At 42.2% G+C, this 26,595-nt stretch overlaps 1 protein-coding gene and 1 non-coding gene across 2 annotated transcripts in view; one reads left to right on the top strand and one right to left on the bottom strand.

Annotated features, from left to right (window-relative positions):
• Nucleotides 1–26,595, top strand: part of LOC117252580 (phospholipid-transporting ATPase ID) — a 70,133-nt gene that overhangs the window by 2,891 nt on the left and 40,647 nt on the right. Inside the window, exons 2-3 of the mRNA XM_033619609.2 lie at nucleotides 23,955–24,039; nucleotides 24,225–24,283. Of these exons, the coding sequence (XP_033475500.2) occupies nucleotides 23,997–24,039; nucleotides 24,225–24,283 (102 nt within the window). The 5' untranslated portion in view covers nucleotides 23,955–23,996. The remainder of the gene's footprint in view (nucleotides 1–23,954; nucleotides 24,040–24,224; nucleotides 24,284–26,595) is intronic.
• trnas-gcu (transfer RNA serine (anticodon GCU)) lies at nucleotides 23,011–23,092 on the bottom strand. The gene has a single exon. It is a non-coding gene; the product is annotated as a tRNA-Ser (tRNA).

Raw genomic sequence — 26,595 nt, 5'->3', positions numbered from 1 at the left:
GAGCAGGAATGCTTTGTATATTCACAGTCCTATACAAATAGTTCAAAATATTTACTTTTAGTTAGATGTAAAAATTATTTTATTTTTTTGCACAGCAAGTCTCAAGGATCAGGTGCTGGTTGGCCGCAGGAACGTCTCAGATAAAATCATCAACATATTCCACAGCACACTGAACTGAATTATTGTGTTTTTATTAAGAGCGAACAATGAGTTTCGCCCGTGGTTTCTTCAGGTTCACTCAACAGAATCACATGAGCACTCACAGACTGTGGGACATATTTAAATAATCTATAGAGCATGGTTTAATGTGCATGGCCCAAGTATATTTAGGTCATGTCCAGCTCTATGTTTGCTGGTCAAATGGTGCCTAATCTGGGCACAAAGTAATGTGCAAGGGGCAAAGGGGTTGTGTTTAGTCCCTTATTTAATCATAGGTGTGTTTTGGGTGTAACATGAATTCAAGCCAGGTGTACCTGCACTGGGCACACAGCTATTTACATGGCGGATTCAGCTAATTGGAGCTAATTGGTTTCCTGCTGAAAGTAATGCAGTACAAGCAGTCATTCATTCATCTTCTAACCGTTTCATCCTCTTGAGGGTCGCGGGGGGGCTGGAGCCTATCCCAGCTGACACTGGGCAAGAGGCAGGGTACACCCTGGACAGGTCGCCAGACTATCGCAGGGCTGACACATAGAGACAAACAACCATTCACGCTCACATTCACACCTACGGACAATTTAGAGTCACCAATTAACCTGCATGTCTTTGGACTGTGGGGGGAAGCCGGAGTGCCCGGAGAGAACCCACGCTGACACGGGGAGAACATGCAAACTCCGCACAGAAGGGATCGAACCGGCAACCCTCTTGCTGTGAGGCGACAGTGCTAACCACCACACCACCGTGCCGCCCAGTACAAGCAGTCACTACTGCAAATATCGTGGGGCATGTAGTTATAAACCTGACAGAGGAAACAGAGCGAAACTTTCAGCTTCTAAAATAATCAGTGAAATTACGCTTCTTCTCAGGTGTAAATGCGCACAGCGTCTCTTAATGGTAAGTTGGACAGCAGCTCTTCAGCGCTGCTCGCATTTTAGGGTATGTGGTTAATATTTTTCTCATTAATAGTGTATTATTTCAACCACCGGCAACCCATCAGCATGTCCCTGTGTGTAACAAACTAAATTTACGCATGGTGTGAACCCGGTGCATCTGAATATCTGAATAACGCACTCTTTAAAAAGCAGGAAAACACTGTGCCACTCTGACTTTAGACCAGGTTTTTGATGGTCAGTGATGCAATCTGCTGCCTCAGAATAGCAATACACCAAAAATGCACCTGACCACACCTCACTTTAAGACCTATAAAACACATGCACTGTGCACTGCTTTGTGCAGGGTGTAAGAAAGGATCCAAGAGTCTACAGCCATGCTAGCTGCTCTGTGAGGCTGCACTTAGGCAAAGGAGTGCTTTGAGCTAAATGCTAATGTCAGCATGCTAACATGCCCACAATCACAATGTCAAGGGGTCGACAAAGTTGTTGCAATTCATCCTGAGAGGAACATGACATGGCAATATGACAGTTGTTGAGATATTTTGCAGAAAACCACAAATATAAACCTCTTGTAACCATGACTGTGCATAATTATATGCCAGTCCCTTTTGTTGATGTTGAGATATTTCACTGAATAAGGACAAACTTTGACTTGTTGTTGGCGCCAGAGGAAAAATTACAGGGTCACAAAAGTCAGTAGAAGTTATCCTCTGGGGAACACGAATGCTTTGGCAGAATTTTTATGTTAATCCATGAAGCAGCTGTTGAGATATTTCAGTCTGTACAGAAACAGAGGACCAACAGACACATTGACCAGCATAGACAGAAAAAAAGAAGATGTGTTTTACAAAAGCAACATGCTGCAAAATTGCAAAATGAATGTGGTCATGCTGAAGGAGGAGCACGGTGAGGTAAAGATTGTAAAAACAGATTGTGTGTATGTGTTACAGGCAAAAAATAGAATCAGTTTGGTTGATCGGAGAGATAAAATACTGCGAAACATGTGACTGAGCCTCAGCAGCTTCATCTAAACTTAACACTGACACTGACGAAAGAGTCATGATAAATCTTTCAATTTGAGCTCAATTAATAACTTCCATTCGGTGCACAAATGAATCTAACATGGGTCGAAATCCAACTTTGTGTCGCAGCTTGAAGGTGCTTTGTTGTTGGACTGATTTGACGCTGCGTCTGGGTGTGTATTAAGCTTAAAAGGTCAATCAAAATGTCGGGGTTTTATCAGGTAAGATGAGAGGAGGAGTGGCTCTGTGGTCTGAGAGGTCAGGTGAATTATTCAAAGGTCAATTGTTCGGGTCTTTTGATGCAGCGCTCGAGGCTTGACACTGTATTGTGCCCTCGTGTCATAACTGCATCTCACTTTCCCATTCTTGCTTTGTTAATGTTCATCATCAGCGTGGGGGGGTAAGAAGTCTTAGCAGGTGACATCGCAGTTTTTAGTGCTTTCAGGAAGAATTCTCTCAAAACGCAAGAATTTTCTCCCCCAGTTATTAAGGACTTATTTCCTTTTTTTTCCAGACATGAATTTGATAAAATTAAGGCAGTTTGTAAGCAATGACTCATCCTCATATCAAACTTCTCACAGTAAACTTCCTCATTGACGCACAGTGAGATCTACAGCGGATACTGTCATTAATCAGTAACCTGCAGGAACAATTCGTTAGCTTCTCTTTGTTTACTCAACCCAGTTGCTGAAGTTAGACTGAAGCTGATGCTGTGGTCAGTTGCCCAGGTCCGGCTGGAGGAAGTACCCAATATCTTTTTGTTAAAAATTACCAGTACAACAATGTGAAATACTGAGATAAGAGACAAGTCTTGGACGTAAAAGTGTGGAAGTATCAAACATGAAAGCACTTGATTTATTATATTATTGTAACTGATGCATCCATGTGTAGGCAGCGTGTTACTGTTGTAGTTGCTCCAGTTAGTTTTAACTACTTTATACACAGTTATGTATGACCTGTTGGTTGTTTCTCAACGTAGGGGTCTGGCCCCTCCAAAGGATCTAAGATAAATCTGAGTGGTTGTAAAATGATTAAAGCTGGAAAAGACAAAAACAAAAGAGAAAGTTTAAAAATACAACCCTCCTCTTGCTCCCCTCTCCCCTAAGCTCCTCCCACTAAATGACAGCAACCCAGTGTTTCCCAAACATTGATTGTACAGTTGCCTGCACCACATTCGCTCAGCCCCTTCTTGCCCTGCTCTCACTCTCTGTTTATCAGACCACAAATGAGACAAGAATTAGCTGCTAGCCACCCCACAGTCCCTCCGCCTCTCTTCCTGCCACTGTGGACTGTTTGCCCAGGAGGAGAGTGGGCAGCAGCTCTGGAGACAGACCTTCAGTCAGCGGCTAAAGTGGCTCAAAAACAGTCAGCACGTGGTGTCACAGCGAGTTGGTGGCTAGCGGCAATGCCGGGACTCACCTGTGTAATGGCAGCAACAGAAAGATTAGTGATGCGGCGAGGAGTCGGAGCTGTCTGGTGCTGCGGCTCTTGACTCTGGCCCGCTCTCCTCCCGGCGAGGTGGTTTGTGACAGCGGGGAGTGACGGGGAGGACACACTGTAATTCAAAGCTCTAGCTAATGTTAGCAGCATATACATAGTCTGAGTGGGCGGAAGTTCGCTGCATAGATCAGCCTCTCATTGGGCGGAACGAGCCACCCGCTGAAGTCCCGCCCTACCACCTCCGGTTGCAGTTTTCAACACGTCCTTTACTAACTTTTGTGGTGTTTGATCTTGCGGGGATGTAGCCATTTTTCTGCCACGGTTCGCGTCCTGTAGGCGATATTTTTGTGGGCGTGTTACACCAAAACTTGTTTCCCCCTAGTTTTCTAGTTTTCTAGTTTTCTCTCAGACCACTTGAATTTCACTAAGCTCAAACTCTATTATGGGATTTTTGCCCAGCGACACCAAAATGAAACTGCCTACCTCAACTTTAATGGGAGAGGAAGGGAGAAAAAACAAAGTTATGATATGCAAATCTGTCTTTTTCAGGTTTTGTTCTCTACTCTTTGTTTTTTGTGAATATTAGTACTAATATTTGTACAACTGTTGGGCCTCAAACATCTATTTAAATGAAGCCGTGTGAAGCTTAGAGGATAAATTTCTCTTCAGCAGTGCTGCTAACAACTCATTGACATCTTTAACCTGTGAAAGGGAACCAAATTATCTTTGTGAGAGGTTTTGTGATTTATAAGCATATCAATTTGTAAGTACAGCTTGTTGTGAAGTTGAAGTTTAAAGTAGCATAATGGACACACACAAGTGGAATACAAGTACCTTAAAATTGTACTGAACTTGAGTAAATATACAATTGAATTTGTCTTTAAAATTACATGCGATGAGTCTTTATGGTGGTGAAATAAACAGGCAATTAATTAAGTGTCTTGTGTTACATTATACGAACTAACTTCTAAGAGAATATATGTAGACTGCGACTACAGAATCCAAACAGAGACCACATGCTGTAAAGGAGGACTTTTTCAGAGGCTGGCCTCCTCAGAGTTAAATGTGTTTTTGTCCTTTGTGGTCAAGGTTCATAGCTGAGGCTCCAAATTAATGGAAGAATCAACAAACCAAAACAAATATGGTCTGTGTGGTTTAGTGACACAGAAAAGGTGAACGGTAGAGACCATTAGCCTCTAACCAGGAAGCCAAAACCCAGAGCTGTGCCTTGGTTTCCAGTGACAACAAAGATACTCCATCTGACTGCACGAAACAAATCAGTATCTACAAATTGATCCATTAAACCCTCAGTTATAAGATGCAGTGCAACAGTAACAGTCTTTTAACAGAGTGCTTCTTTGAATCTTCTGCATCAGTTTTGCAGATGATGACATCCTATTTGTGATCGAGCACAGTCAAACTAGCAGGTGTGAACCAACTTTCTGGGTACAAACTGTTGATGAAATTCAGTAGTAATGCTAATAAGATACCTGACAGCTGGTACCAATACCAAATCAATGCTTTTCCACAACATTTTTTACAAAAAAAAAAAAAAAAAAAAAGTTGTAATTTTTTTCCAGAGGCCGAAATTCTGGAATGTTAAACGTGGTCTAAACCAGTGGTTCCCAGCTGGTTGTCTGACCAGTATCTGTTCTAGATTTGCTGAAGCAATTATGGATTGTATTCTTCTGCAATGGAGCAGAACATCTGTCTACCTTCTGTGAATAGTCTGTTCTCAGATCATACCAATATTTATACATGTTTTAGCCATTCTACTGTATTTAATTTTTTTTTAAATCTGTTTCAGTGGTGAGGTCTGTAGCGTAGGAAATTCTGACATTTGTGAATGAAGAATGAAGCTTTTAAATGCAATGCTTATGTTGGCTTTCAGACACATATCCTGTACCAACTAAAGGTGTGTTTAATGACCAGTGAATTGTAACCATGCACCGCTGTGTGTTTGTGTTCAGCTGCGGGAGTGTGTCTGTGTGTTTTGACCGAACTCAGAGCTCGACAAAAACTCTGGTTCATTCAGTTACTTCCCTTCAGTCTCTCTCACTTAGCTTTGTCTGGTGTCTACATGTGTAGGAATCAGTTTCATGAGGCGGAGATGTGCGCAAGATTTTGGCTCAAGCTGAAACATTTGACATGGATGCATGTTTGTGTCAGTTCGTGCAGCATAATATGTACGGGGAAATTTAAGTCTAATCGCCTCTTTCCGGTGATGTGTATGCAATCACGCTGCCTCTGAAATACGCTTTGGTTCAGTTTGGAAAACACTAACGGAGTTTCTACACGCGACGTTTTTCAGATGTGTTTTCAGTCATCCGTCTCACACTTATCTGACGAACAGATACACTTCTTTACTAATGCAAAGAGTGCTCAAACACCATGTATGGTCATCTTGCTTCATCAGGTTGCATCAAAGCAAAACATTGCCGATCTAGTTGCAATTTTATGTCTTTCCTTTGTGTTTCCACTTTGTTGTAATTAGGAACATCAACTCCTGATTATTTCCTCTCACGCAGATGCAGAGTTTATGTGCATCCCGACGGTCAGCTGGCTGTTGGGTGTCGTCTTTCCAACAGAGGACACAAAGTCTTTGATTGGTCATTATTTGTGACTATCGGTTCTTTGAGATTTCCTTAGTGTGTCAGGGTCTTTACATTAAAGTGTGACATTATTTTGCCACAAAGTTTTTTGGGGGGATAGCCTGCAGCAGTTAGCATGCACTCTGCAAAAGTGGGGTTTTCTACAACAGCTCCAGCTGTAGATCTCCACCACAGAACAAAGGCACTCAAGGTGTGAAGGTGTCAGTTTCAGTCGAGCTGTGGTTGAACTGTGGGCAGGTGAAATCCAGAGGCCTCTACAGAGTGAAGGTTTTACTCATTTCTGTACTCACTGTATGACCTAGATACACCTTTTTTTTCAGAGTAACAGCACATCTTCAACAACAGTCCAAACATTGTTTCTGTTTGTGCTAAATCTCTGCATCCTGTTGTTTAAGTGTCCTTGAACAATGAGCATCCTTAATTAAGGTTTTGAGTTTATTTTTCTGCGAAACACTTTTTTTTTTTTATTTGACAAAATAAGCCAGTTTTCTCAAATGTTCGGTGTTACTAACAGCTGTTTTTTAAAAAAATATATATTTTCCATCGTCGTAGGCGTTGAGTGATTCGTACATTCTTAACTGTAAGACTGTGCAGCCTATACACAGAAAGTTTCTGCATTTCATCAACTAAATGTGCGTCATACGGCCTGTCACCTTTTCCTTTGAATTCTGCGAGACCTCAGTAGTAGCGTCTCGCCTTGGATCTTCCTACCTAAGCTAGCTATGGATTCCGGATCAGAATCATCTTGAAGGACAAGAGACAATTTAATAGTGCGTGGGCATAGTGGTTTGGTTTTACTGCCAATCCTGCAGAGTTAACGTACTCAACAATCATAAATAGCCCACTGCAGGGTGGGCAGAGTATGTTTTTATTTGAGAGCTTTTTTGGCCAAAAAATGTCTCTTTTGATTGTAAAGGTTGCTGACCCCTAATCTGGATTATCGATTCTTTATTTAGGTCATTTTTTAATGTAAAATTGCCAAAACTTCCCTGTGTCCTTTGATGCTAAATTAAATGCTGAATTGTTTGGGTTTATAGATGTTGGTTGGACAAAACCTTTGTATTGGTAAACCCTGTTTTCCCTGTATTGAGTGCTCATTTGCTGCTGTTTAGGACAGTTTGGATTTCTGTCCTAGTTTTTTGATTTGTCTCTACTTGTATGGAAAGAAGCAAGAAAACGTTGGAGTTGTAGGTTTCTGCAAACCACAGATGCATCACATTTGTACGTTATAGGCAGATATGTTGAAACTTAACGTTTCAACAATGCTGTGGTTAACGTGTGGTTATGTGTGGCACCAAAACCACTTTGATATGGTGAGGAAAAGATCGTGTTTTGGCTCACAATGCCCAGTTTTGGTGGCACAATCCCCACAGGACACACAGGAATGTCTTGGTAAAAAACAACTGCTTCTCTTGGTGTTAAGAAACACCATCATTTGGGGGCGTAAAAAGCCACTTGAAGACTCAGCCAAGACTTGCTAAAAACCAACTAGTCTTGTTGTTTGTTGGTCTCTAACAGTCTGCAGCTTATAAGATTGTCCACACATCCATTAATTAGTGACAGCCTGCCACGATCAAAACATCTGCCACCACAAATAAGTTTTCTCTTTTTGTCAAAATTTATAGAGGGGATGTACACATTTATAAGAAAAAAAAAGTTTATTATTGTATGTAATAATACCATTCTATTATGTGAATGGGTTTGAGACTGTTGGTACATTTCACTCAGCAATGCATGTTTGAGCAGCTGCATGGAAGTTACATGTTGGTTTAAAAACATTAGCCCCCCTTTTAATAATGTACAGTACGAGTCCTGTTTTTCATTGTTCCCAGTTGCTGTTGGTGGCCATTAGCAAGAACAAGCTATCAGTACTACTTCCCGCAATTGTTGAGTCACTGCAACAGATTTCAGCGCTGAAATCTGAAGGCAGATATGTTGAAACAACAAACGCCCAATTTTAAGTGTTTTGCAAAATCAACAGTTGCAGGTGCAGTTTTTACACAACAGGGAGTTTTGCTGGTGGAGACAGAAAACCCAAATAAACGGCTTTTAAATGGCGCAAGCTTTTACTCAGTTGGAATTTCAGTTTTGATCCTGTGCTACTGTGCAATTTCCTCCCCTGTCTTCCTTTCTATGGTTGCATTGGCCAGTGATCTGAAGTATTCGGTAACAATACAGGATGTACTGTGTAATCCACAGAGAGAAGCTGACCGGGAAAATCTTTGAAGAACTGACACAATAATGATGAATGTGCCTCTAGGGTTGCAGCTACAACTATTTTCATCCTGCAGATTAATTTCTTGAATAATGAATTGTCTGTTTTTTTCTGTGAGACATGTTTTCTAGAGCATCAGATGTCCTGTTTTGCCCCATCAACATCAGAAATCCAAATAATCAGTTTACTGTGATGTAAAAGCATCACGTTTGCATTTCTTTGCAAAACAGTTGCAGCTGAATGTTCTGTCAAGCACCCAATTGATTCATTGACTGATCATTGCAGCCCTGTATGAGTGGCTTTATTGCTCAGAGTTAATGTGCTCTGAAAACTCCAGTGTGCGCTGCCAGCTATTATTAGCCAGCAGCCTGATAACACAAGTACCTGTTGATAGAGATGCAACAGAAAACGTCGGCTGGAGGATTTTGGAATGCTGAGAACTGTAAAGACAAAACCAGGACATTTCTACTGAGATTTAAATGCACACTTTAAAGTTCTTCACAGAATACCTCTGCAAGGTGTCTGTATGTTTCATGAAAGCACTGTTAAAGTTTGTGGATGCTTTATGAGGGAGGTTATTGTTGAACACGTCTACCAGGCACAGGCCCCAGGGTCTGTTGTTTAAAATGACTATTCACTATGGATGTGTCATATCATCTCATTCACGATAATACCGATATCATTTTGAATATCACATAAAAAATTCATATCATGATACTCCTGATATTTTGACAACATATTGATATCATACTGTTACCCACGGCAACAACAAGCATGGCTGAAAGCGAAAATATGACAGACTCTGCGGTGGTTCCAAAAAGAGGAGCAGCTTCAGTAGTGTGGAATAAACTGTGGCGTCCTGAATGTTTTATGAACAGCCCCGGACTTCTCAGACTCTTTTAGTGACTTACCGCTCAGAGGGAACTCATTCAGTGGCTCCTCTGGCAGCAGCACAGCGTCAAGCCTTTGGTAATGTAAACCCACGTGCCGTTCGTGGCTCCACAAAAACTCCATATGTGAATGTGCGATAGTTGTGGTATCATAACAGCCTGTCACAGGTTACAGCGTGATGATTAGAGGAGAAATGGCAGAGCATAAAGGTCCAGGTAGAAAAAAACAACTCAATCACTTAGGATTATTAAATGTGTAATTTGTGGTATATTTTATTTCGTTGAACTATTAATATTGTATACAGTATCTGAATCTCACTCTGAGTTATTATTGTTGTTCACAAAATTATTTTAGAGTCATATCGCCCAGCCCTTACTGGTAACACTTGTTAAAGATGGGCTGTGCTGATCAACCAGGAAGTGATACATGACAACCACAAAGAGATGCAAAATAACCACAAAGAAACTACAAGGGGATGCACAGTGACTACAAAGAAGAGGTGTAGAATAACCACAAAAAGAGGCAAAATGACTACAGAGGGACACAAAACAGTTACTGTCGTCATTCCTCCATCTGGGTATCCTATCTAGGAGTGATGGGGGGCCTCTTATATGTCTGAGCCCAGGGGTCCATTGTCTCTGAATCCATCCATGCCCTTAATCTGTGTCGCCTGAGAAGCCCTTAACCTAAAGCTCTCTGTTTACTCTGAGAACAGAAGAAGCCATGAGGAGCCTCTTCAGAGCCTCAGCTTTCAGAGAGTTAAGGCCTGTTTCCACTGCAGGAACATCGCGGTAATTTTACGGGGCCGGGGCCGTTGGTGCGTGTCTCCACCGCAGGAACCACCCCCGAACTTTTACAGGGGCTAAACAAGTCCCAGAGAAACTTCTGGCTGGGGCTTGGGGATTACTTGGTGCTGATTGGATATACTCAAGGCGGGATGTGACGTTTTGTAAATAACAACATGGTTATCGTAGTTTAGCTAGGCTAACCGTTAGCTATTAGCAGTGTCTGTAATAACTCAATAAACGGTCCGTGAAAAAAAGATTTTTTCCAGCGGATATCTTAGTTACAACATGATTGAGCTAACAAAGCAGTTTTGTGTTGCTGTGTGTGGTATTTATTCAGTTTTGGGAAATCACGATGTCTAGAAAGCATCAGTGGCTGCAGCTGACAGGGACAGCTAACAGCAGCAGCAAAGCTAACATCAGGACGTCATCTGTTAAAAGCCTCCCGTTGTCGGATACAACATGAAACTACTCCAGTTAGCTCAATCATGTTTTAACTAAGACATCCGCTGGAAAAAATATTTTTTTCACGGACTGTGACCGGAGTTATTACAGACACCGCTTACGGCTAACGGCGTCCCTACGCCCCTACATCGCCCCCGTCAAAATGGTCGTGCAACTATTACGTCACATCCAGAGCCCGGTAACTTTACAGGAACCTTCTTCCTACTCCGCTCTCTCAGTGGAGACATGGCAGTTGAGAGGGCCGAGCGAGAGGACGTTCCTGTAGTAGTTCCTGCCCCCCAAATAGTACCAGGATCTTCTTCAGTGGAAACGGGCCTTTAGACTCCCCTCGTCTCAGAGACACATTAAAGAGACCTCTTTGTCCTCTACACACCTTTCTCTCCTCTTCCTCCATGAAAATAGACCTCACTTAGCCAGAGCTCTGTTTGCTATTAGACAAAACACACAGAGGGGGGAAACATGCTGAAAGCGCAGCAGCTGTGCTCATTGGCTTATCTGTTACTGTAGTGCACTGTGTGATGTACGGAAAATATTATGCAACTACTGCAGTATTTGTTTGTGGCCTTGTTCAAGTCAAACAATGATGTTGTTAGGTACGTGTGCTGTATTCCTGACACATTCAAATAGGCTATCAATGCGTCCAGGAAGTGCACCCAATTATCTCCCTGTGATAATGCAACATTGTGAACAGCTAATCTGTGTTACAGTCATAGAAACAGTGGCATCGCGTGACTTGACTTGTTTTGAAAGTATTCCCAATATCACAGAAACCACTGAGAGTGAAACTTGTGTTTTGGATGTTATCATAACGTCGAAGATGTTTCAGTGTTTTTGTGCTCGGTGCTCGGCACAGATCTGACACCTAACCTGTCCACCCTCATCTCGAGCTTTCTGAGGCTCTTTGCGCCGCCATTACAGCCACCTTTGTATTTTTACACAGAACAAACTACAGTGGCATCATGCTGCCCCAGTGCATGATTTTAATAATATATAATAGTAATGACTTTATAAAGGACACAGAGAAAGGTCCATAGCATACCACATGACAACAGACAATTGTCCATTGTAACACAACAGTGTCAACCTCTAGTGTGACATATAACGTGTCGGCAGTGTTTTCTAAACAGCAACACTAACATATCATGGGAATAACAATCATTTACCGTCCCTGCTAAATGGTGGCTGATTTCCTCCTCTGCTCGGAGGGTACGGAGCTCCCAGACCTCATTGTTTTCACAATTTGTGGACATTTTCAGACGCTGTTCTTCTAGTTTTACTTAGCTGCTAACCGCTACAAGCTATTTTTTAAAGCTCCTGCAGTGGGTCGCACACATTACATGTCGTCAAAACATAACACCTGTGTCGCCCATGATCCTGTACTGCTGGCTGTCCCGTTTATACAGACATCATTTCGGCATTGTTATTACCCCTTATGCCCAGGTCAGAGGTGAAACAGCTCTGTCCCCACGTTCTGTGATTGTACCAGTGGCAGCTGCTGGTCTTTCAAACAGGGGAAGCTCACTTTAAGTTTACATCATAAAATTTGTCATATTGTAGCGAGGCAGTAACTTATAAAAGGAACATTTAATTGAAGCTGCTTTTCAACCACACTCAGAACCAGAGCAACACACACCTCAAAGATTTTCAGATGGGTTTAAACACCTGAACTGTGTACAAACGGTGAAAATGAGCTATATGGCTTATGGAAATAAGGAACTCCGGACAGCACTGTGTCAGAAGACTCCACTCGCAAATATCCGCATGGGACTGAGCTCAAAATGCGACGCGTTGTCAATCACAAAGGGGTTCAGCCTTTTAGACAATTCCTCCAATCATCATGCAGACACCCAGCGTCCTCTCCCGCCTACCGCTCCATTAGGTCCCAGGGAAGCTGAGCCTCCCTGGAAGTGACGATTTTGTCGCATTTATCCAATGACCATCTCGCTTTGCTGCATGAAAAAAACTTGCTCAGCACTGTCTCATAGGAATGCTTGGAGGCTCCGCGTCCACCGTGCTGACACAAGAATATATAACAGGGAGGTCGCGTTTGAAAACTGGTGATAAACAGCTGACGTTTGAACATCATAGTCATGATGTGAAACGCATCCTAGTGCACGTTTAATGCAATGTAAATTCTTATTTTAATGTAAATTCAATAGTGCACATTTGAGCATTTCTTCTATGAAATTTTAGGGGAAGTTCAGCTTCCCTTGTTGTCTCAGAGCAATCGCCCCTGGATTGTACCTTTTATACAGAAACAGCGAGGTGGCATTACGCACCTTGACCAGGCAGTGTAAAAGGGGCTATAGTCTAAATGAGTGAAAGAAAAACTTAAAATCTCCTCAGAAATAGAATAAGCATATTTTTCAAAATTTATTCAATAGCTTATTTAAATTTTTATGGATTATCACATAATATGACAATCATATCAGATTTGATCTTCTTTATAGATGATTTCAGCGTTCTGTATATTTAACATGTATTATGTTTTGTACATAGATGGTACATAAAGATATACTGCATTTAAAACCCATTAACATCACAGTCAGTACATCACTGTGAGAACTGTTTTTCTTTCTGGGGGGGGGGGGGTGTCTCACGTCATTATACTGGTGTAGTTTTCTGATAAGAGCAGTTGTTTGGATGTGAGTCAAGTTGGATTTAAACCAGGTTGTGTAGGTGGGGCTGGACTACCGCATGTTTAAAGAGAGATTAATGATGGCACTATAATATACTCAGGCTCTTAAACTGCAGTTTTATTTCCACGAAAGTAGCTTAAAAAGGCATTATTCCTCATCACCTGACACATTCTGCATTGGCTTGTTCTTGCTTGAACTGAAGAACATGTGTTTTATAAGGCATATTTGGTATATTTGGCAACATTTGAACTCAGGCTGCAAGTATTTTTCTTTCACGAATCTTTCTTAATCAACTGATTAATTGTTTTGTCTATACAATGTCAGAAATCAGATATAATACCCAGTATAATTTCCAATTTTAGAAGGCAACAGCACAGTGACTGAGGATGAAACAATCCTACCTATTGTAAAGACAGTGATCATGGGGAACAATTCATTGCAGATGAGAGAGAAACTGCAGAAGTGATAGCATCAGATAACAGAGAGAGAACCATGCAGCCCACTGCTGCAGTGTCAGATGAGGGAGAGCCTGAGTTTGACAGCAGTAGCGACACTTCATACACTGATCAATCAAACCATTAAACCACAGACAGGTGAATTAAATTACATTGATCATCATGTCATAATGCAGTGTTCTGCTGGGACACCTTCAGTCCTGGCATTCATGTGGAAAGTCTACTTCTCTGTGACCCATCCCTGCGTCTGCTTCCATTTTTACGCTCCTAAGGGCATTGGTCACGTGATCGCAGCCTTTCAAAACACATGGGATATGTATGAATTTGGGTGCATTACTTTTAAGGAAAACATACAAACAGTTTATGAGAACAGCCTGGTCTGCTCGGGAATGTGATAAAGAACTCAAGGCATCGACCGTGCCTCAAAATTCCCCAGACACCAATCAAATCGTGCGTTTCTGGGACGTGCTGAACATTAACTGGTAGTTACATTTACCGTGATAAAAGATTTTACCTAACAGCAGGGCTCAGTACTTTTAAGGTATGGACCGAAATAACCTAGTACAAATAAGTATCAAAACGCCTCCAGTCAAACAGTCGCTGCATTCGATGCTTTTTGCACAGTGGGGACTTGATCCTATCACAAAATGTTTCTCGCTGCTGTCTCTTGAGCTGTCCCAACAGACTCACACCTAAACTGCTTGACTCTGTCGTTAAGCCCATTTCAGACCAAAGATTCAGAATGAGTCGAGTTGAAACAGGCAACTACTTGCAATGTACCGTTCTGCAACGTTCTAAAAACCTGCCGGTTCACACCAATGTCAGTGTATCATCTCTATGCAAGAACTCTCTGTACGGGTGATGTGCTTTATGACGTGAAGACCAGCTGAGTTGCAGGTGACACCATCAGCTGGCTTGAGTCGAGCTCAGACCGCCCCACAACGTTTTAAAACGGTTTGTCTCGTCGTGAATCTTTGGTCTGAACTGAGCTTTAGGTATTGTTAGCCACGCGATGCTAACAATTAGCCACACTGTGTGTGTGCAGCCAGGCAGACTCTCACCATCTGTCCTCAGCTCAGAGCTCACACTCCTGCAGCAGCAGCTACAACCCATACAGCTCATGGTGTGGCAAAGTCGAGTGCGGTGTATTTGACGGAGTCACCTGCTCAGTGTGCCGAGATGCCACCAAAACGTTTGACTACACAACACTTCTTCCACATTATACTGGTATCAATATCACTTTTAAGTGTACCGGTAAACTTTAGTGTCAGCTGTTTTTGGAGTGAGCAGTAGAAGGAAAACACAAAAGGGCTCTTCAGCTGTTTGGATACACTGTCATCTGTCCACACACACACACACACACAGTGGAAAAGGTTGTTTCTTTCAGCTGCAAACAAGGGGTCAGTTTTGTTAATAGAGCACTGTTTAGTTTGAGAAACCAGAGATCACTGATGGGACAAGACCCTCATTCATCTGTGTGACCTTTGACCTGTTGAGGCACCCACAGGTGGCTGTGACACTGGGATACTGTTACCCACCTTTGTGTACCTGGAATAGCAATTATTCCACTGTTTGTTGCCTGCACTTCAAAAAGTAAAAGGTTGTGTGTGTGTGTGTGTGTGTGTGTGTGTGTGTGTGGGTGTGTGTGTGTGTGGGTGAGTGAGTAACTGAAATAAGAGCAGAGCAAGAGAAGTAGGACATTTCCAAAGCATCTCTGGGTTTTGTTGTTAAATGTGGTTTAAATTAACCCACAACATGTTTTGATTCAAACCTTTTTATAGACACTTGTTTTCCCACTGCGGCTTCACAGCTTAAAGTGAAACAGTTTTTACCTTTCTGACCTGTTTAAACACCACAAGTAACGTACCTAGGAAAAAAAAAAAATTTTTGTTTTTGCTCACTCAATTTTTGTTTTGCTCCCATTTTCACGGGTTTCAGTCTAAACCTAAGACTCTTTTATGCACACTCAAGACTTATTTCACTTAAATGTTGGTTGCAAATGTGTTGAAAAGCCATGTCAGTGAGTATGTCTCCTTTTCCAAGATGATCCATCCACCTGGCAGGTGTGGCACATCAAGACGCTGATTAATTAGCGTGATTACAACACAGGTGCATCTTGGGATGGTCACAAGAAAAGGCCACTCTAAAATTTCCACACAAAAACCACTTGGTTAGGATCTGAAAAAAATCATGTCCAGTTTCACACTGGACACAAAGACACCCTGATAGTATGTCGGTTGTTGCGCGGCCACCCATCAGCAGTCGCCAGGCCATTTACACCAGAAGCGCATTTCTCCGCAGCTTCCATCAAGTGTTTCTGCTCCTCTGCTATTTTCTAATCACATGTAGAGGTTTGTCTCTGTCTGCTTCTGTGTGTGTGTCCGCTTGTCTCTTTTGCTGTCTGCTTAGACACTACTGACAAATATGTGGAAACACTGGACACATATTTTAGTATTTGTCATAATCAGATGTAAGATATTTTTGGGCGACTTTTTTTGCCTTTATGTGATAGGACAGATATAGCATAAAGGGGGCAGATAGAGTGGGATGACATGTGGCAATGCCATTGGTTGGAATTGAGACGGTGGCTGCAGCAGCCAGGACATAACCTTTGTGCATGGGGCACCTGCTCTACCAGGTGAGCTAGTGGGCGCCCCATCTGATACATTCTTTTTATCATTTATAATAAGTCATCAGTGTGTGAGAGTTTTTTTGTTTTTGCCAGATTTCACTCACGGCTTGCAGAAAGAAATAGACTAGATGCTGAAACTATTGCTGCAGATAGGGAACAGGCCCCAGAGCTCTGAGCCACTGCACAGCCTATCTGATTAACATGGGTGTTGAAATGAAGCAGGCAGCACTCCACCGCAAATGGGCACACGTGACATCATTCCCAGACAGTGTGAACCCGACGTTAAAATACACACTTTTGTTACTATAAACACGGCTGGACATGTTGTTAAAAAACAGTCACATTATTAGTCTTGATCAGTGGTCTGCTACACGTGTAATCTGAACTACGTCATAGGTATGAAACATTTAATGTAACTTATGTGTGGTTTGCAGAAACGTACAGTGCCAGCATTTATTCCAGTGACTGGGCTGCTCTTCTCCTCTGCAGAGAAATAAAACCAGGTTTACAGGTTCATGTATAAACAGACGACTCAATGTTTTATAATTTGGAAGTGGTATAAGCAGGATAATCTCTCCAACCAACATGGTTATAAAAATATTGCTCAGTGTGGAGGCAAACCTCATAGCCTCTGTTTTCGTTTTTACAACTATGTTTTTAGTTGAGTGTGTTCTGGGATGTGATTCTGTGTTTATGATGCTTTACCAGTTTGATGAGTGGAGAGGAATAAACTATTGTGTTATAGTTGTCGTTGTAATGAGGTCATCCTCATGCAACATTATGGCTCTCTGATGTGTGTTTTTATTACAGTAGTGTTTGGATAAGTGTCTTCTAAGTCGCCTACAATATATGTCAGGCTGTCAGGCTCAACAGGAAATATTTTGTGGTAAATTGTTGGTTGTGATCAATCGTTAAATGTTCAAAGAACGCCAGCATTTTTATTTAATTAAACCTGATTCTGGGGTTAAAAAGTCTGCAAACACAGGAGATATTACCAGAGGTGGGACTAAGTCACTAGCTATGTTTCCATCCAAAAGTGATTCGAATGATTGGGAAATGCGCATTAAAAGAAATACGAATCCTGTGTGTTTCCATTAAATGTACGGACTTTGGTGAAAACTACAAACTCGCGCGGGTTTTCCACACTGGAAACAAAACAAGTCTCACATTCTTCTTCTTCTACGTTTTCTGGCGGTTGGCAACCAGCTTGTAAATGCATTACCGCCTTCCCAACCCGGAGTGTGGATATCACCATGGAGAGAGGTGCGCTACGTCAGACTTAATTCGAACATAACTGTTTCATCCCCCGTTTTGCGAATCAACATTTTTTCGAATCAACCAAAACCCAGCTAAAGCAAGCGTATTTTAGTTTGTGCGAATCAGGGGATTTTAATTCGAATTTTGGCGTTTCCATCATAATTTTCCGATGTGATACTTCTAGATGCGCATCTAAACAGGCTGATGGAAACATGGCTACAGTTTTGCAAATCACAGTACATCCCAAGTCGACCCACAAGTCCTAAATTTTGAGTTTCGAGTCCTAAACAACTCACATTGCAGTCCTCACCTAATATAATGCCATTTTAACAACAGAGTATTAATATATTACATTTACAAAGCTCATGAATGCTTTTTAAAATTTGTATTTATTAATTAAAACGAGTGTATAAGAAGTTGTTGCCACTCTGTAATTTTCCACTCACGCATTTCGCGTACTGCAGTTTGTTTATGTTGACAATTGCGTAAATTTTTGTATTATTAATTATCTTTGTGATAATTTTTTCCAACTTGCGCTCAGTAATGTAACGTTAGTTCTTCATGGTTCTCTTCTGCAACTTGATTGGATGCTTTCAGATCGATTCAAAGTGCATTATCTGGGGCATCAAGTGTCGACTTACTGGGAATAAATAGCGTTAATGTTAGTTGATTGAGGAATTCATTTGTCGCACACTTTTTAAATAACATACTTTTTAATCTTCGGGCTCGAGAGAAGGTGTCAAGTATTTTCAGGTGAAATGGCTCAAGTGAAGTCACGAGTCATTGGTGTTAAAGTCCAAGTTGCAAGTCATTTTTGATTTTATCAAGTTAAGTCTGCAGTCATCAAATTTGTGACTCGAGAATAACTTGAGGGCTGCGTTCGTCTTCCCAGCTAATTCTCTGGCACCAGTTGTGTCTGTACGGTGTGTTGGCGCTGTAGTAAAGCCTGGAAAGTCTGAGTATATGCCAAAAGCGAGAGTGAGAAACTCTGAAACAACTCCCCATTAATCTACAGTCCACGCTGTTATGACATTTAAATTTAAACCCTTTTTAAATCTTCCCTGTGACTGCAGTGAGTTTAAATGTCACCTTTTCTTACTTGCTGGAGACGCCTCTCGCTGCCTGTGTCACATGACTCCGTGTTTGGCTGTGGTGTAACTGGGTGATTAAATTAGAGTGAATGAATAGGTGGACTGTTTGCTTTGGGGTTTTTATGGTGGGATGTGGTGGGCGGTCACAACTGTGAGTCTCTCTAGTTGTGATAATATGTGAGAAAACTCAAGAATGTACCCAAATACAACAGAGGGAACATGTGGATACAGATATTTATACACACCTATAAACACTGATGCAGACAAAACACACACTGTCCTGGCCATGTGTGTGTGTGTGTAATGCAGAGCCTTGGCATTCCTGTTAAAACACACACATTCTTCAACAAACACATGTGGGTGATATTTATAGCTCCAGCGCTGACGTCACCTTGGCAACCGGCATTCAAAAACCACTGCTTCCTGTCCAGGAATCCTCGATGTGGGCAGAGGACACACACACACACACACACACACACACACACACACACACACACACATACACACACACACACATTTTCCCTCACTGATGATGACATTTGCACTTCGTAAAGTTTATATCTCTGGTGAATTTTGTTAAAAAGTTTGTGGTTTTTGGACAGTTTTCACTGTTGCTGCGCAGAAGCACCAACACACACAAAAAATACTTTACTCACTCAATCATTTCACCAGGACATGAATTAATCCTACTCAGTTTCTTGATTTTGTCTCACCTGAACGGCAAACTTTTTTCATTTTTACAAGATTGTTTTCATGATATAACATAATCGTTTTCTTTTTATTGTGACGTAGCTGTCTCGTTATCACTACATGCTAGATTCTTCTTATTTTAACATGAAACATAAATCATTTTATCATAGTAAAGCACTTTATTCAAAGCCAACAAACAAAATAAAACTAAAAGAACATCTTGGTGTGTCTTTCTACTGTTCCAACAATCACAAGCGGTGGTGTGGTTGGAATAAACCACTAATGTTATACAGTGTGGAGCAGGTTGGACCCACATGCAGGCGACTGCAGACCACAGGAGCTCAAAGAGATCACTCTCTATTCCAAGGAAACAGCAACTTAACTTCACAAAAAATGAAGTCCAAGTCTTACAAGGGGATGAAGTGCAGGTGTAGAAAAGGGGCAGAGGAGCTCAGAGGCCGTTTACACGTACACGGTGATTTTGATAAACGGAGACATCTTCCTTCGTTTGTGCCCTTCGTTTACACGCAAACGGAGATTTCTCCTCTGAAAACGAGTCTTTCTAAAAACTCCGGCCAGAGTGGAGATTTTGGAAAACTCCGGTTGCGCGTTTGCATGTAAACTGAGATAAACGGAGATAAACGGAGTTATAGGCAGCCGACGTCACAGTAAGTGCCGGAGCTTGCGCCTGTGTCAAAAGTGCGACCTATGTTGCTATGGTGACAGTGGATACATGGAAGGCTTGAGCCTCTCATTACACTGCCACCTACAGGTTTGGCATGCTCTTGTGTATATATACACGGGTAAGTGTAAACGAAGATCTTTTTGAAAACGGAGATGGTGAAATGTCCGTTTATGAAAATAGCCGGCGACGTGTAAACGGCCTCTCAGGTGAGGGGAATAAGGTGATGAGGGAGCTGACTGACTGGGTAAAACTCAGGAGCAGTGAAGGACTAATGAGACTAGCGCAGGGCAGGTGTGTCGCTGGGTGCATGAGAGAAAGGCACTGAATGGGGGAGTTAGAACAGGTGAATGAAATTGACAAAGACAAAGGTGGGAAAACACAGAAAGACAGGAAATAAAACCAGGCATGACACATGAGGAGTGAATCTACAAATTAAAACAGGAAACAGCTGAAACATGAAACAAGGAAGAACACAAACAAAATCCTAGAGATAAGAGGACAAACTAAAAACCCTGGGTTGGGACAATTAATTCAGCCAGTTAGATGTGAAGATTTGCTGCCTCTATGCACAATAAATTTTTTTTTTGGAGTTTGGGGGGTTTGGTGATCCCAATTTTGAGATCATTTCTGGTTGAACAAACAGGATCTTACACTTTAAGAAAACTTTCTTTTAATGCTTTAAAGGGATAGTGCACCCAAAAATGAAAATTCAGCCATTATCTACTCACCTATATGCCGATAAGTTTTAGAGTCCTCACATCCCTTGCGGAGATCGGCGGGGGGAACGGGCAGCACACCTAATGGCAGACGGCGCCCCAGACTAACGTCCAAGAACACAAAATTGAATCCACAAAGTATCTCCATACTGTTGATCCGTAGTGATCCAAGTGTGCTGCAGCCCCGACATAAAAAGTTGGTGATGCACGTCCTCTGAAGAGCAGCAGTCTCGTCAGTACTGATGTCCAGATTCTCAGGTGCAGGCATCGCCAATTCCCAGTCTGAGCAGCAAAGACTTTCCTCATCCCTTGGCATTGCTTTGCATTTGAAACAACTACACCACCAGGTTTCCAGTGCTCGACTCCGGCATTCTGCGGCTGGCTGAGGGTTAGGCTCATGAGCTGCGGCGGCTGCTTCGTCCAGTAGCCTGAATTCCATCCGTATACTTGGGCTTAAACAAATACGGCTCAACAAAGAAATACTGTTCCTCCTCAATTTCAAAGTCTTTAGACATGTTGGGCTGTCCTTTGCTAAAAGACCGTAGTGCAAATTATCTTTTAGCTACTGTGGTTACCGTTGTCTCTCCCTGCGTGCACGTGTCACGTGATGTAAACACGGATGAGCAAAGCTCATGCTTTCGCTGGTCTCACGCAGGCGCGCACACGTGAGCACAGAGCACAGAGAAGCAGTCAGAGCTACAGGCTACAGTGAGGCTAAAAACAGAGTTCATATGACGTTTTTCGAAACAACTTTTTATGTCGCGGCTGCAGCACACTTGGATCACTGCGGATGAGCAGTATGGAGATACTTTACTGGATTCAATTTTGTGTTCTTGGACGTTAGTCTGGGGTGCCATCTGCCATTAGGTGTGCTATCCGCTCCGCCCGCGATCTCCGCAAGGGATGTGAGGACTCTAAAACTTCACCAGGGCCTCCCTTGGCATATGGGTGAGTAGATAATGGCTGAATTTTCATTTTTGGGTGCACTATCCCTTTAATGCTGGTGTTTTAAAGGGTGAAGTAAAACTACTGTTTTTGTCAATGGAGTCAGGCTTTGGAGAGAGCATAGATAAGTTTCATTCTTAGTTTAGTTCCCTGTCAGAGAGGGCTGTCTGTTTGGGAAGCCTTAAACATGTGACTGGAGAAATGAAACTTTTGGATTCACCATGGAAATGTACGAGAAAAACTTTGTCTTCACAAATTCAACATAACACAGGCTGAGTGAAAAACAAATGGTCATTTGGGGATGTGAGGTATTCCTTTAATTGGATTCAGCATTTAGCCTTCAGGCCACTAATCAAAATCCATGGTGTGAGGCACACTGCAGCGACCACAGGTGCCTACTGATGATTGTTGGCTTGGTTTGTCAGGGCAGTAAGTGAAGCCATTGAAATAACAGCGGCATACCGACAGCCACTTTTCGGCTCAGACAGGCCGCAGATGGCCAGACGTGGCTCTTGATTCTGAACTGACAGATAGCTGAACGAGTGACGCTTGTCCTGAGAGGGGAGTCTCCCTCTGAGTCACTCTGCCCTACATGGGAAAAACATTAAGCGGCTCGAGGGCTGATGCAAACCTGGAGTAATAACTTCTGATGGGAAGAGGGAAGTGAAAGCAGATAAATACCCATGGAGTAGAGCGAACGTAAACAAAAGTGAAATGTGAAACAGTGGAGAGGCTTTCATTCTTCTTCCTGCTCCAGAGCTAGCATCCCTGCACTGCTTCCTGTTGAACACGGGGTTGATTTTAAGGTTCTTTCATTTGTTTTTAAAGCCATACATGGGCAGGCACCAGTATATTACTGAACTTCTGTGCCCCTACTCCAACTCCCGACCATTTAGATCTTCAGAACAAAGTATAATAAGTGTGCCATGATTGAGGCTGGTGTGTAAGGGAGATTGTGCCTTTGTGGTAGTTGCTCCAAAGCTCTGGAATAGCCTTCCGCTCTCGATCATGCTCCCCCTCCACTGACAGATCTTAAGACATACATGTTTTCATTGACCTTTGCTTGTTGGTAGTGGTTTTAGTGTCGTAGCATTTTCTAATCGTTATTCTGTTTTATATTTATATTTACACTTTGGTCAACTGTGGTTGTTTTTAAATGTGCTATAGAAACAAATTTGCTTTGATTTAATTCTGCTTCTTGCATGTTTTTTTTTATTCCTTGTGGCTGTTTGTTCGGCATGTTCTTTATCTTCCCCTGTTGTACCATCCAGTTCAGATCATTTTGGATGTGTTAGTCATTGATGTCAAATCAGCACATCAATGAGAAAGAGAGTGTTGAATTGAAATCGATTTGAGAGGGTTGTTTTAATGGAGCACATTGAAATGTAAACATGGCAGTTCAAAAGTTAACTTGTCTACGACGAGGATGGGATTCGAACCCACGCGTGCAGAGCACAATGGATTAGCAATCCATCGCCTTAACCACTCGGCCACCTCGTCTTTCATGTGTGGTTTTTAAAGGAATCATTGATGTGCAAAATGATCGTTTGTGAACCAGTCAGGCCATGGTGCCTTGAATTTTGTCTTTCTCAGTTGCGTCCATGAAAAACGTTGAACATATTGATTGATTGATTGATTGATTTCGGACCACTTTTAACAACAGCACAACTATATCATCACTGCATCAGGCAGCACAAGAGGGTTTCTGATTTGAACGGTTGGGCAGGGGAGCCCTTCTGTGCGGAGTTTGCATGTTCTCCCCGTGTCAGTGTGGGTTTCCTCCAGGTACTCCAGCTTCCTCCCACAGTCCAAAGAAATGCAGGTTAATTGGTGACTCTAAATTGTCCGTAGGTGTGAATGGTCATCTGTCTCTATGTGTCAGATAGAGATATGGATAATGAATCAACAACCATATCAAACATCTTAGAAGCCCTCACAGAACTCATACAGTATAACCCAAGCCTCATTTATCCAGTCGCCTCCACCATTCAGATGTTTACACCTTCTCTACTTGGCCTCAAAAACTTTTCCAGCCATAAATAAAATGTATTTTTAAAGAACAGCTGTATTGGGAGCCTAAAACCTTCTTTAACCTTAGTTTAAAAAGCCATACAGCTGGGTAGTGATTGCCTCATAGGGCACATTATGGAAAATGTTCTGATGGCAGCTGGTGGGTATTAAGTCATTCTCACTTTAACAGGAACGTTTAAACTCTCCAGTTTCCAGGAGAAAGCCAATGTTTGACAGGGACAGTCTGGGGTGTGTGTGTGTGTGTTTATTTCCTGGTGATGAAGATATTATGTGACCCAGATTTATGCTTTTGTCCCGCCATAATGTAACAGCTGTCTCTTGTTCCTCACAGACTGGTATGATGGATAGATAGCAGGAGGACGAGGAAGAGAAGATGTCGTTCTTTGGCATGGACTGTGTCAGGAAGAAAGAGAGAGGTACGCCTTCACCACATGGATCTTATTCATCATGAAGGTTCAGATTTCATGAAACAGCAAAAATTGTCTCGCTGGTTCTCTTTGTGATTTGCTTTGGATTACACTTACAGAAAAATTGAGACCTTGATAAACACACTGGTAAAGTCATGTAAATCATTATAATACTTTCTATCTTTTCAAATCAGAGCTGGAGAGGAAAATCCGCGCCAACGACCGCGAGTACAACCTCTCCTTTAGATATGCAGTAAGTATTAATACGTGTGTATGTGTGTGTCGCTGGTGACTCTTCAACACTGTTCAACAACGTGAGGGTCTATTGTCCTGTGAAAGACATCTGAAATAGAGAAGGGAATGTACAGCGGATGCAGCCCACGTACCTTACAGACAAAACAGCTCACTGCCACATTGTCAGTACAAATATTTACAAGAGAAACTCTAGTTTTGGGGTGTGTCTGGCTGCTTGAGCGTCTGGCCGTTATCAGGAGACTGGACGTCAGCCAAAGTCAAAGAGTTGAGGTTGCTTCTGGGTAAACTCATTTACCCCAGTTTGTTCTCTGTGTTGCTGCAGTCACAACTCTGGATCACTGAAATATTAAGTTTCAAAGAAGGATAAAGACATGGGGGGCGACCTCTAGCTCACCTGGTAGAGTGTGCCCCCTACAGGTGTAGTCCTTAGCAGTGGCTCGGGTTTGATTCCAACCTGCAGACTAAAAATAATCTTAAAAAAGAGTACATTGATAACGCATGCATTTTGGTGCTTTCTTGGTTCTAAAAGTGTTACATAGGCCAGTCACTAGAAACCCTCCAAGTCAGCAGACATGCAATAAGAGGTGTCATTTCTAAGATGTCTTCTACGTCTGTATGGAGGAGGATTTTATTCAGGAAGGGAAAATATAAATTAGTTTAGTCTGTTTAAAAAGACTTATTATTAAATACACACGGTAAAAAAAAAAATGCAAAAGCCTATTTTTCATCTGTAGTCCCTTGGCCAAGATGTTACACAAGGCTACCTAAAATACAGCAAAGCACAAAAAAACAAAAACAAAACAAAACGACACAAAAAAACAACCTGGTTTCACTCCGAAGTCGTCAAAATCTGGTGCTTGGGTAGTGACTTGTGGCGTCAGACAACGATGAGAAAAAGCTGTCCTTTAATGTCGGCATAATACGCGGCCGGTCACCATTAAAGTTTAACGAGGACAGGGGGGAAACGTGGTGGGACAAGAGTGAAAGTTAAGGTGGTGAAAGTCCAACTAAGGCAGGTAGGAGGGGTGGTGGATGGGTCCAACAAACACCAACCTTCACCTGGGAGAGCGGTGTTCGCATCTAAAGCCAAACTGTTTTTTTTTTCTTAAACCTAACCACGTGTGTTTGTTGCCTAAACCTGTTTGTTGTTGGAGAAAAAAAAAATTGCGTTGTTGTACTGATGTAGTGCTTTTATTTTGAAAGAGACTGTATGAGAACTGTACATTTCCTGTGAAAACGGATGTGTATTTTGAAAGAAGACAATGCATGTAACAGGCAGAACTTGACACAGCGTCCCAGAACGTCAGCAGCCAACACACCCAGGGTACCTTGGACATTGTATCTGGACATGGAAAGTCCATGACCAAAACTCCATATGTGACGAACAGGAAGAAAAGGATATTGGATATTAAAATGCAACCTTACACAACAGTTCGTACCATATCCTACAAATTAGCACTCCACGAATGACGTAAACTAATTAATGTAAAGTTAAGAGGATTAGTTTTAGGCAAGAAATATGGAGACAATGCAACTTAAAATAACTAAGTTCACTCAAAGTTCACACAGTGACGAACGCTGGTCTCCTGAGGAAAAGTCCTGTGTTTTGTGTCCCATCTGTCGCCCCAGTCTGCCTCCTAACTAGACAACCTGGTCTCACCCCAAAGTCGTCGAATACCGGTGCTTGGTCAGTGACTTACGGCGACACCGACAAAAAAAGCCATCGTTTCAGGTGAGCATGATATGCAGCCAGTCACTGTTATTGTTTAACAGGGCCCGGCAGCGTCACGAGGAAACGTGGTGGGATAACAATGAAAGTTAAGGGGGTGATGGATGGGTTCAACAAACACCTGGCAGGCCGAACCCTGTTCTTTTTTCCTTAACCCAACCAAATGCATGTGTTGGCAAAAGTAACCGCGTGTGTTTGTTGTTGAAGGAAAAAACGTCCATTTGCAGTGTTGTACTGACGTAGTGCTTTTATTTTGAAAGAGACTGTATCCAAACTATACTTTTTCTGTGAAAACAGAAGTGTATTTTGAAAGAAGACAATGCGTGTAACAGGCAGAACTTGACACGGAGTCCCAGAGTGTCAACAATGAACGCACCCAGGGTACCTTGCACGTCGTGTGTCGCCGTGACCAAACGTCGATATGTGACGAGGTCGGAGTGAGAATGTGTTGAACTGGACCACATCCTTCTTCACTTCAGTCAGTGCACTGGTCACATGATCGCAACCTTTAAAATACATGGGTTATGCAGAAATTACCGGCTCATCATTACGTGGGATATGTATGAATATTCTAAAATAGG

This window comes from Epinephelus lanceolatus, chromosome 9 (assembly GCF_041903045.1).
Source record: "Epinephelus lanceolatus isolate andai-2023 chromosome 9, ASM4190304v1, whole genome shotgun sequence".
In the NCBI taxonomy this organism is placed as follows: domain Eukaryota; kingdom Metazoa; phylum Chordata; class Actinopteri; order Perciformes; family Serranidae; genus Epinephelus; species Epinephelus lanceolatus.
This window is presented reverse-complemented; position numbering and strand designations above follow the sequence as displayed.